The 10,994-nt window shown below is 46.2% G+C and overlaps 1 protein-coding gene across 2 annotated transcripts in view; it reads right to left on the reverse strand.

Annotated features, from left to right (window-relative positions):
- Positions 1-249: 249 nt before the first annotated feature.
- LOC308332878 (serine/threonine-protein kinase tousled-like 2) overlaps positions 250-10,994 on the reverse strand; it is a 31,636-nt gene continuing 20,891 nt past the window's right edge. Inside the window, exons 17-21 of one of the 2 annotated variants that reach the window (XR_013965761.1) lie at positions 10,555-10,693; positions 9,867-9,978; positions 6,387-6,494; positions 1,761-5,280; positions 250-1,689 (exon numbers count right to left, since the gene is read on the reverse strand). Coding sequence is in view for 1 of the 2 variants with exons in the window: in XM_080789000.1 (XP_080645126.1) it covers positions 5,065-5,280; positions 6,387-6,494; positions 9,867-9,978; positions 10,555-10,693 (575 nt within the window). In the remaining variant the exon portion in view is untranslated. Of the gene's footprint in view, positions 5,281-6,386; positions 6,495-9,866; positions 9,979-10,554; positions 10,694-10,994 lie in introns of both variants that reach the window. The other variant, XM_080789000.1, reaches the window with a different exon arrangement.

The raw sequence follows: 10,994 nt of genomic DNA on the forward strand, positions 1-10,994 counted from the left end.
TCTGTTCACAGCTATCACCCCGTTCACCGATTGGTCTAGAAGTTGGGTAAAACCACAGGAAGGCGGGGTCAATCCTTTAAGGACATCGCCGCGAGTATGATGGCCTCAACTCTTATCACCGTTTGAGGTGATACGCTATCACCTAAATTGGTGATAACCTATCACCTAAAACGGTGATAACCTATCACCAAAAACTATGTATGTATGAGCCTTTAAACAAACCATGTGATGTAATGTTCAAAACATTTGCTTGAGCGTTTGAGGATCACCCTGCACCCATACAGTTTGTTTTTCAGGCATTTGGGCTGATTAGACCTCTTCTTGTTATAGAATGAAAGGTGACCACCTTGGTGGTCAGCGAAACTACACGACGTCACGCCGCAGTGATAAGCCACACTCACCCTATAGCGGCACTTCCCTCCGTTTTTTGCCGTTGCGGTGGTCACCTCATCACCTAAAACTGGAGTATGAATAGATCGGTCAGTCACATTGGGCTTCGTAATGCGCCGTAGACCATTCCCTAAAGGCTCATTCATAGTCTGGATTGTCGGTGGCGAGGTGACCACGAGGTGAGGTGACGTCATGCTGTATAGTTCGGCGGTCACCTCACCACCGAAAGTCCAGACTATGAATGAGCCTTGAAGGGCCCATTCATAGTCCACGTTTAGGTGATAAGGTGACCACCAAAACGGTGGTCAGCCTATTACCGGATGTGTCCATTTCCGTCAATTGTTTGTACGAAAGCAGTCTAATCAGCCCACAGTCTGTCATCACCTGTGTGGGTGACATATGGAGCTTGGCTGGGGTCGATTGTAGGATTTGGGTAATTCAATTGTACATTAAACAAATGACCTTTTAATTAGAGACGTATGCTTGAAAGCAACTCTCATGTAACACTGCGTGACTTACAATAAAGTGATTTCTTTTGTGACACGTGCGCAAGTTATTTTCCCCACACAAAAATCAATGAAAACGCGACAGTTAAACCAAATGTTGGTTTTAATGCTTTCATATTCAGTTCTGTTGAGGACTTGCACCTGCTGAAGATGACAAAACCACATGAAAAGGGTCTGGGAAATCTCATGGAAAAAAATATGAACCACTGAAAGAACAAAGTCCAACTTCCAGTTATCACAATACAATAATTGAAAAGGGTCAAAAACCAGGCAAAGGGGTACAAAATGACCCTACATTTGCATCAAACATTTCCGAAGCTCCGGAACAACAACATTAACTTTTGGTCATCAATAAAAATCATTCTCAATAATATATGTCCCCAGACAGAATGAAGTCTGGATCTCTGCCGACCGATAGGTCTGGTGAACGAAGGGCAGTTGGATCTCTGCCGACCGATAGGTCTGGTGAATGAAGGGCAGTTGGTTTCTCAAAGTGGGCTCCAGTCTCCAGGGACTTCCAAGGGTTCCAAAATGGACCCTTAGGCCTATATACCGCGGTTCTGTAAGCTCTGGTGTGCAAATGGAACCAAATGGTTTCCATTTGCACAAAGAGTGTCCTTGAAGTTAAAACGTTTCGAGAATCACCGATGTGTGCAGGTACTGTACTAGAAGAGGTACTGTACTAGCACAGGTACTGTACTAGAACAGTGGCGAGAACCTCCCATTGAGGCCTTACCTCAACATTTCAATCTTCTAAATCCTCACGGTTTTTCAAAAATAGCAGACCTACAAGCTCGTAGCGCGCCACTCTGTGGCTCGCTATGAGCTTGTAGATCTGCTATATTTCAATAGCTAAATTATAACATGTTTAAAACACCAAAATGGGTTAACAAACCGACTTCTGCTGCTTTTTTCCCCCTGCGAACCCAGTCCCGATACCGTCCCAATAGCGAGGAGTCGAGGACTATACTAAAGTCTTTGCATTGGTTCTGCAATGCACTTTTATTTTTAAAGCACCGTTAAAATTGTTTAATTGATTTTGTGCAATTGTTTACACCCAGTCGTGGCCCCTAAATGTAATCTAGATCAGTGGTGCCCGAGAACGCACGGCCAGAATTCCCCCCAGGAATGGAGACAGCCGGAGGCTGGGTTGCCAGGGCTGGGGGGGGGGGGGGGGGGGGGGATGAGGCTGATGAGGAAACCTCCTGCCCTTGTCAATTAATGATAATTGACAAGCTCTTTGAACATGAGCTGATGAATGAGCTGAAAAACACAAGGCGCGCTTTATCGGGGACTTAATGGATGGCCTCGAGGTTGCAAAGTATATAACCACATTTTCAAGGTTTTAAATGAGAAACCATAACTTCATTTTATTAGTATTATCATTTTATATTAATATTATCGTTAAACTCCTAGTGTCTGTGCCAATTACTTGCAAAACACGCTTATATCTGTGACTTAACGGATGGCCTGTGTGTGTGTTTTTTTTTTTTAAAGGTTTCAACTTAAGGTCAGGTTTAGGTGTGCTCCCTCGTGGGAGGTTAGGGTTGTGATAGGTTGTAGGACTAATGACTAACCAATGACTAGTCTAAACGAAGTACTGCACCCAGTTCCACACCACGTTGTAGTCCAAACAAACGGCCCGTCCACTTGCATTGGACTCGTTTTCCCAGAAGCCCTAGCAGCCCAGAGGATGGCTTGCTTTCCGGTTTCGTCGTCATAACGCGACAGCCTCGTCACCAGGTCTACAGCGAATTAAGCACATTAAACAAATAACGGGTTTAGCGAATTAAAGCAGGGCGGAAACGTTGGAATAAATCATTTAAGGCCGTCTAATTTTATTGTGGAGAGTGAAGCCCCCCCTTGAAGCTCCAACTCTGACTCAACTTGAATTGTCCTCGCGGTCCACAGGTTGAGAAATCACTGATCTAGATATCATACTAATAATAATAATATCTCAAATTTATAGTGCTCTTTATTAAGTACTCAAAGATGCTTTAGTTTACATGGTGGTGGGAAGGGGGGAAAAAACGTCATCACCATCGCTACACAAGACTATAGGGGCTTTGAAAAGATTCCAGTACCGAGAGAAAATAAGCCTTAATTGTGACCGAAGAGACAAGCAACCACGTTAAGAGCAATCCTGCAAATTGCATATTCTTCTTCAACTTCCACAAAACAAAATGGAGTCCGTTAAAAGCACTGGTTGTCTGGTTCTCAATGAGGCGTTCGGGGGGGGGGGGGGACACGACGGGGACCACCAGTGGTCCAAATGGACCCTCCGTATAGCTCTGAGAGTATACAAACTCTCAGAGTTACAGACCCGAAGGCGCGCTCGCGGGCGGGGGAGGGTGCAGCGGTAAAGTGCCTGCCCACCACCACTGGCAGAGGTTGTATGGGCTCGAATCCACCGAGGTGTGTCGTCCATCTGGCTCTGTCGAGCCAATTAACCCGTATCCCCAGGCAGGTGAGCCAATAGGCTACAACTACAGTAGCCTGGAACTCACCTATGCTTTTTATGGCATTATAGGCAGCTCCCGGCAGGATCCGCCGGGATAAACTATATGCGCAGCTGCGCAACATGAGACTAATTACTTGGAGCGACAGAGAGAGAGAGAGAGGAGTGTGTGCGTGTACATGTGTGCGCGTGTGTGTCAATTTAACAAAGGTGCAGACGATCAGAAATCAGCAGAGAGTGTGCAATGTTTGCGCTATACTCCGAATTGAAGACCCAGACTTTTTTTTCTCTCCCTGGAAATAAAAAAACGTCTGGGTTTTTCCGAGGCTGCAGTGACAACACACAAATGTGTGTGTGTGTGTGGGTGAGGAATCGATTGGCATGACAGAATAAAAGGATAAAAAGCAACCTGAAACAGAAAAAAGGAGCAATTGGATAGACCCGAAAAGCCGTTTTGGCCGGAAACTCAAAGAGTGCAAGGATGTGAAGATCCCCTATTAAACGCTGAAAATGCCATTTAATCCACCCCCCACAGAACCCCCAGTTAAGCGAGGATCGATCATATGGTTTTGAAAAATGGAGGCGCAAATCTAGCTTGATTTGACCCAAAAAGAACAATGAGAGATTATTAACGTTCAAAGGATCTGCGTCCCCCCCATAGACAGCGTTTAAAGCCAGCGAAATGTCCATTTTTCTTTTTTTTCACCGAACCACTACCAGAGAGTGTGTTACAGGACCACTGTAATCAATTGATATTAAAATAGGCGCTGAGCGCCATTTAGAAAATGGGCGTGAAAAAAGGCGATTCAGGCCGCCGAATGAGATAATATCTACACCGTAAAAAAATCCTTTAGAGGATTTAACCCATTTTTAGGCGGGAACCCCTTTTGGTGTTATAGCATTACGTTATGCTTTAGCCATTTAAAAATAGCAGATCTATACAAGCTCATACGAGCTTGTACTGTAGGTCTGCTAATTTATTTTTTAATCGAAGAACGACTGACATGGAAACATATAGCCTTTTTCAGAAAACGTGTCATTTTCAAACAGACATTTTTTTTTTTTTTAAGAATCTGATCTCAGGTCAGAATGGGTTAAAAACTCTTTAAACTCAGAGTGTACCAATATGTGTTCCATGTGTGTACGCTGGGAGTTACAGACCCCGTTGAGTGTCCCGCCAAGACTCCCCCCCACCCGCCCCCTCACATTGACCTGTGGTTGAGGAGGGGGGACGAGACGACGTTGACAACCAGTGTGTTAAAGAAGTCCGTACATTGGCACGAGCAACACAGCCGGTCTGTCCGGGCCGGGGCCGCGGGTGGGCTAAATGTTTGGGTTGTACCGAGCCCCCCACTGTCTGGCAGGAGCTTTGCACAGCAGCCATATTGGACATAAATGTGGGCCACTTCCTTCACGGTGTCTTACCCAATTATACTCATTATCCGTTTCAAATTTAGTGTAGAGTGTAGTGGTTCTCGAACTTCTTCATTTCCATGGACCAGATAACTCGGTTGCTGTGCAAAATGGAAGCATTTTGTACACACTCTCAGTTACACAACAACCGGGTCAATTGGAACTGTGAGCCTCAAAATCAGTATCGTCAGGTAACACCTGTGACGGTAGTAAACGAAGAGGCCCCGAGTTCGTTCTTTCCAAAATGGCTGCTGTGCATGTTTAGAGCCCCCCCCCCCCCCCGGGCTTTCTTCTTCTTCAGTTGGAGTTGGAGGCACTTCTGTTGTAGGAGGAGGAGAGGGAGGTGGAGGGGGCGGGCGCTGCGGGCGCCGCCGCCCCCCCTCCCCCGGGCCCGCCCCCGCCGCCACCGCCCCCCTGGGCCCGGCGCGGCGGCATGAGGAACGGGTCGCTGGACAGCGCCAGCACGTCCACGCGGTCCTCCTTGCGGTACGCCAGGCACCGACGGATGAACGCCTGGGAGAGAGAGAGAGAGAGAGAGACAGTACGTTTTATAACCCATTTTGACCTGGGTAACGATTCTATAAATGTTCTTCTACGTCCTGACAGTTTTCTGAAAAGGCTATGTTTCTATATGTCGGTCGTTCTTCGATTTTTCAAAAATAGCAGACCTACAAGCTCGTAGCACGCCACTCGGTGGCGCGCTACGAGCTTGTAGATCTGCTATTTTTTAATAGCTTTCAAAAATTTCCCGAAGTGCATTATTCTTTTTTATGGGACCACCCGGTCGACTAACGGCGATAGCAGGCGAACGGGCGATGGTCGAAAAGTGGGCGGGGCAACGTCGCCCCGAAAAGATTAAAAAAAAAATTGGGGTGATGTTATTTTTAACGTGTAGGTTTTTAGCGGCTGTGTTTTGTTCTGTAGTTGGCTCATAACATTAGCCGCTGAAGTTATACATATATATGGCGTTGCCATAGGGTGTCGCAGAGTTAACACTTCCGCGTTGGCGGCCTTTCAGGGCTTAGGAGGCACTCCCATTGGCTTAGGCCGGCGTTTCAGAGTATGGGTTCAGATTCGGGGGCAGCCAATAATCATGACTAGGTCCTCAACGCCAACCCGAGCGAAAATAGTTCCAGGCTTCACCTGGCAAAAAGGTTTGAGAACCACTGTTCCAACTTCCAGCGTTAACCCATTCTGACCTGAGCCCGATTCTACAAAATGTCTTCTCAATCCTACCCGTTTTCAGAAAAAGCTATGTTTCTATGTCACTGGTGCTCAACCTTTTTCATGTCAAGGACCGCCAGAATTATCTGTATTTGGCCACGGACCCCCCATCTGAAAATATGTCGTTCCAGGGATGCCCCAGAAGCAAAGATCTGAGTTAAAAAAAGAAACGCTCTGAAAGAATATATATTCAAAGATTTCCGCCACATTTTCACGATTAAAAAAAAAAATAGCAGATCTACAAGCTCGTAGCGCGGCACTCGGTGCTGCGCTATGAGCTATGTAGATCTGCTATTTTTCCAATAGCTAAAGTATGACATGATGCTTAAAAAACACCAATAGTGGGGGTTCTCCCGGGCCCAGAATGTGTTTTAAGCGGAGCATTCCAGACGTACCTTGGCTTCCGTGGTGACCACAGGCTTTGGGGGAAACTGCACCTCCGTGGCTTTCAGGATGGTGTTCTCCTGCAGGATGTCCTGCTGGGACTGGTTGTGGCCGAACGGCTGCGCAGAGAGAGAGAGAGAGAGAGAGAGAGAGAGAGAGAGAGAGCGAGAGAGAGATCAGGTTCAGTGGTTTTCAACCAGGGGGGCAGTCAGACAGATATTTTGTGAAGCCACTAAGGAAATGAAAGTTCATATAATGGCCTGTTGTGGCGCTGTCATTGGACCTAGAAAAACCCATAGCCCCATAGAAGTCCATGTATTTGGGCCCAACTTCACCTAGACTGTATTACCTTAATAAACATGGTCATGAATACTTTCTTCTTCCAGTCACTAGTTTAAAGTCTCATTTCTAATGTCATAATATTCTTTTTGGAAAATTATGGTCCCATTAATTAAAAAAATGACCATAAAGTCGCGTATGTTCTGAGGGGCGTGGCTACCGTTACAGTCTATGATAGGGATTCCCCTCCCACTCGAGTCAAAATAAAAACCAACGGAGAAGAAGGGGGGACGTCCCGCCTCGTTGTCTGGGCCAGCCAATGGCCAGCTGGGCCAAAACGGATCTAGAAAGATGGCGACTTCCATTACAAGGACTGACAGGCTTCAATCTACGTTCATGTTAGACCCGGGGAACGCTTTGTCCATTTTTTTACAGTCTATGTTTTCAACACACAGAGAGACAGATCAGGTTCAGTGGTTTTCAACAGAGAGAGAGAGAGAAACAGATCAGGTTCAGTGGTTTTCAACACAGAGAGAGAGAGAAACAGATCAGGTTCAGTGGTTTTCAACACAGAGAGAGAGAGAGAAACAGATCAGGTTCAGTGGTTTTCAACACAGAGAGAGAGAGAGAGACAGATCAGGTTCAGTGGTTTTCAACACAGAGAGAGAGAGAGAGACAGATCAGGTTCAGTGGTTTTCAACACAGAGAGAGAGAGAGAGACAGATCAGGTTCAGTGGTTTTCAACACAGAGAGAGAGAGAGAGACAGATCAGGTTCAGTGGTTTTCAACACAGAGAGAGAGAGAGAGACAGATCAGGTTCAGTGGTTTTCAACACAGAGAGAGAGAGAGAGAGAGATCAGGTTCAGTGGTTTTCAACACAGAGAGAGAGAGAGAGAGAGAGAGAGAGATCAGGTTCAGTGGTTTTCAACACAGAGAGAGAGAGAGAGAGAGAGAGATCAGGTTCAGTGGTTTTCAACAGAGAGAGAGAGAGAGAGAGACAGATCAGGTTCAGTGGTTTTCAACACAGAGAGAGAGAGAGAGAGAGAGAGAGAGAGATCAGGTTCAGTGGTTTTCAACACAGAGAGAGAGAGAGAGAGAGAGAGAGATCAGGTTCAGTGGTTTTCAACACAGAGAGAGAGAGAGAGAGAGAGAGATCAGGTTCAGTGGTTTTCAACACAGAGAGAGAGAGAGAGAGAGAGAGAGAGATCAGGTTCAGTGGTTTTCAACACAGAGAGAGAGAGAGAGAGAGAGAGATCAGGTTCAGTGGTTTTCAACAGAGAGAGAGAGAGAGAGAGACAGATCAGGTTCAGTGGTTTTCAACACAGAGAGAGAGAGAGAGACAGATCAGGTTCAGTGGTTTTCAACACAGAGAGAGAGAGAGAAACAGATCAGGTTCAGTGGTTTTCAACACAGAGAGAGAGAGAGAGAGAAACAGATCAGGTTCAGTGGTTTTCAACACAGAGAGAGAGAGAAACAGATCAGGTTCAGTGGTTTTCAACAGAGAGAGAGAGAGAGAGAGAGAGATCAGGTTCAGTGGTTTTCAACACAGAGAGAGAGAGAGAGAGAGAGAGAGAGAGATCAGGTTCAGTGGTTTTCAACACAGAGAGAGAGAGAGAGAGAGAGAGATCAGGTTCAGTGGTTTTCAACACAGAGAGAGAGAGAAACAGATCAGGTTCAGTGGTTTTCAACACAGAGAGAGAGAGAGAGAGAGATCAGGTTCAGTGGTTTTCAACACAGAGAGAGAGAGAGAGAGAGATCAGGTTCAGTGGTTTTCAACACAGAGAGAGAGAGAAACAGATCAGGTTCAGTGGTTTTCAACACAGAGAGAGAGAGAGAGACAGATCAGGTTCAGTGGTTTTCAACACAGAGAGAGAGAGAGAGAAACAGATCAGGTTCAGTGGTTTTCAACACAGAGAGAGAGAGAAACAGATCAGGTTCAGTGGTTTTCAACAGAGAGAGAGAGAGAGAGAAACAGATCAGGTTCAGTGGTTTTCAACACAGAGAGAGAGAAAGAAACAGATCAGGTTCAGTGGTTTTCAACAGAGAGAGAGAGAGAAACAGATCAGGTTCAGTGGTTTTCAACACAGAGAGAGAGAGAGAAACAGATCAGGTTCAGTGGTTTTCAACACAGAGAGAGAGAGAGAAACAGATCAGGTTCAGTGGTTTTCAACACAGAGAGAGAGAGAGAGAGAGAGAGAAACAGATCAGGTTCAGTGGTTTTCATCACAGAGAGAGAGAGAGAGAGAGAGAGAGAGAGAGAGAGAGAGAGAAACAGATCAGGTTCAGTGGTTTTCAACAGAGAGAGAGAGAGAGAGAGAGAGAGAGAGAGAGAGAGAGAGAGAGAGAGAGAGAGACAGATCAGGTTCAGTGGTTTTCAACACAGAGAGAGAGAGAGAGAGAGAGAGAGAGAGAGAGAGAGAGAGACAGAACAGGTTCAGTGGTTTTCAACACAGAGAGAGAGAGAGAGAGACAGATCAGGTTCAGTGGTTTTCAACAGAGAGAGAGAGAGAGAGAGAGAAACAGATCAGGTTCAGTGGTTTTCAACACAGAGAGAGAGAGAGAAACAGATCAGGTTCAGTGGTTTTCAACACAGAGAGAGAGAGAAACAGATCAGGTTCAGTGGTTTTCAACACAGAGAGAGAGAGAAACAGATCAGGTTCAGTGGTTTTCAACACACACAGAGAGAGAGAGAGAGAGAGAGAGAGAGACAGATCAGGTTCAGTGGTTTTCAACACAGAGAGAGAGAGAGAGAGAGAGAGAGAGAGAAACAGATCAGGTTCAGTGGTTTTCAACACAGAGAGAGAGAGAAACAGATCAGGTTCAGTGGTTTTCGAGAGAGAGAGAGAGAGAGAGAGAGAGAGAGAAACAGATCAGGTTCAGTGGTTTTCAACACACACAGAGAGAGAGAGAGAGAGAGAGAGAGAGAGAGACAGATCAGGTTCAGTGGTTTTCAACACACAGAGAGAGAGAGTGAGAGAGAGAGAGAGATCAGGTTCAGTGGTTTTCAACACACAGAGAGAGAGAGTGAGAGAGAGAGAGAGAGAGACAGATCAGGTTCAGTGGTTTTCAACACACAGAGAGAGAGAGTGAGAGAGAGTGAGAGAGAGACAGATCAGGTTCAGTGGTTTTCAAAACAGAGAGAGAGAGAGAAACAGATCAGGTTCAGTGAAGGTGTGTGTGTGTGTGTGTGTGTGTGTGTGGGGTTAGTATACCTTGCGTCCGTACAGGCTCTGGTAGAAGATGACCCCCACCGACCACACATCCACCTTGCTGGAGATTTTCGGGGGCTCCTTGCCCACCACAAAGCACTCTGGAGGCAGGTACCTGGACACACACACACCACACACACACCACACACACACACACACCAAAAAAGAAGGGTCAGGGTGTGTGTGTGTGTGTGTGTATTCTTGTAATAATATACTTTAGGGCCAAATGTCCCCACAATTATAGTAAAGAGTTTGAGAAATGAGACTTTGTGAGGGCAGTTCTTCTGGTCCGCACAAGAGAAACGGTCATTATATATACGGTAATAACCCATTTTGACCCGAGATCAGATTCTAAAAATGTCTTTCCACATCCTGACAGTTTTCTGAAAAAAGCCATGTTTCCATGTCAGTCGTTCTTCGATTTTTCAAAAAAATAGCAGACCTACAAGCTCATAGCGCGATAGCTCACTCACAACGCACACATCGCTGCAGTGTGTTGTGAGCTTATAGCACATCTGCTATTTCCCCTAGTTTGTTTGGGTCCCCGGGGGCGAACGTCTATAATTTCTCTTTTGGGGTCACGGGCTATAAAAAGGTTTGGGAACCGCTGCTCTATAAGTATAGTAAAACAAACGCACACAGGAGTGTGTGTGTGTGTGTGCGTGTGTGTGTGTGTGTGTGCGTGCATTACCAGTATGTCCCCGCTCCCTGGGAGGTGAGCTCCATGCCGTCCACAGGGTGGTAGCTGTCGTCGTCCATGATCTTGGAAAGGCCAAAGTCGGTGATCTTTATCTCGCCGCACGCCGTGCCGTTCACCAGCAGAATGTTGCCTATAGTGGGGAGCGTTGGATTAACCACATTCTGACCTGAGATCAGATTCACACGAGGTTTCCCACTGGGGGACACACTGGTCTGATTAACCCATTCTGACCCGAGATCAGATTCTAAAAAAAGATGTCAGTCGTTCTTCGATTTTTCAAAAATAGCAGACCTACAAGCTCATAGCGCGCCACTCGGTGGCGCGCTATGAGCTTGTAGATCTGCTATTTTTCAATAGCTAAAGCATAACATGATGCCAACACCAAAATGGGGGTTCCCGTTCAGAATGGATTAAAAGCAAAACAAAAACAC

Source organism: Protomyctophum bolini (assembly GCF_963924005.1).
Source record: "Protomyctophum bolini genome assembly, chromosome: 18".
Taxonomy (NCBI): domain Eukaryota; kingdom Metazoa; phylum Chordata; class Actinopteri; order Myctophiformes; family Myctophidae; genus Protomyctophum; species Protomyctophum bolini.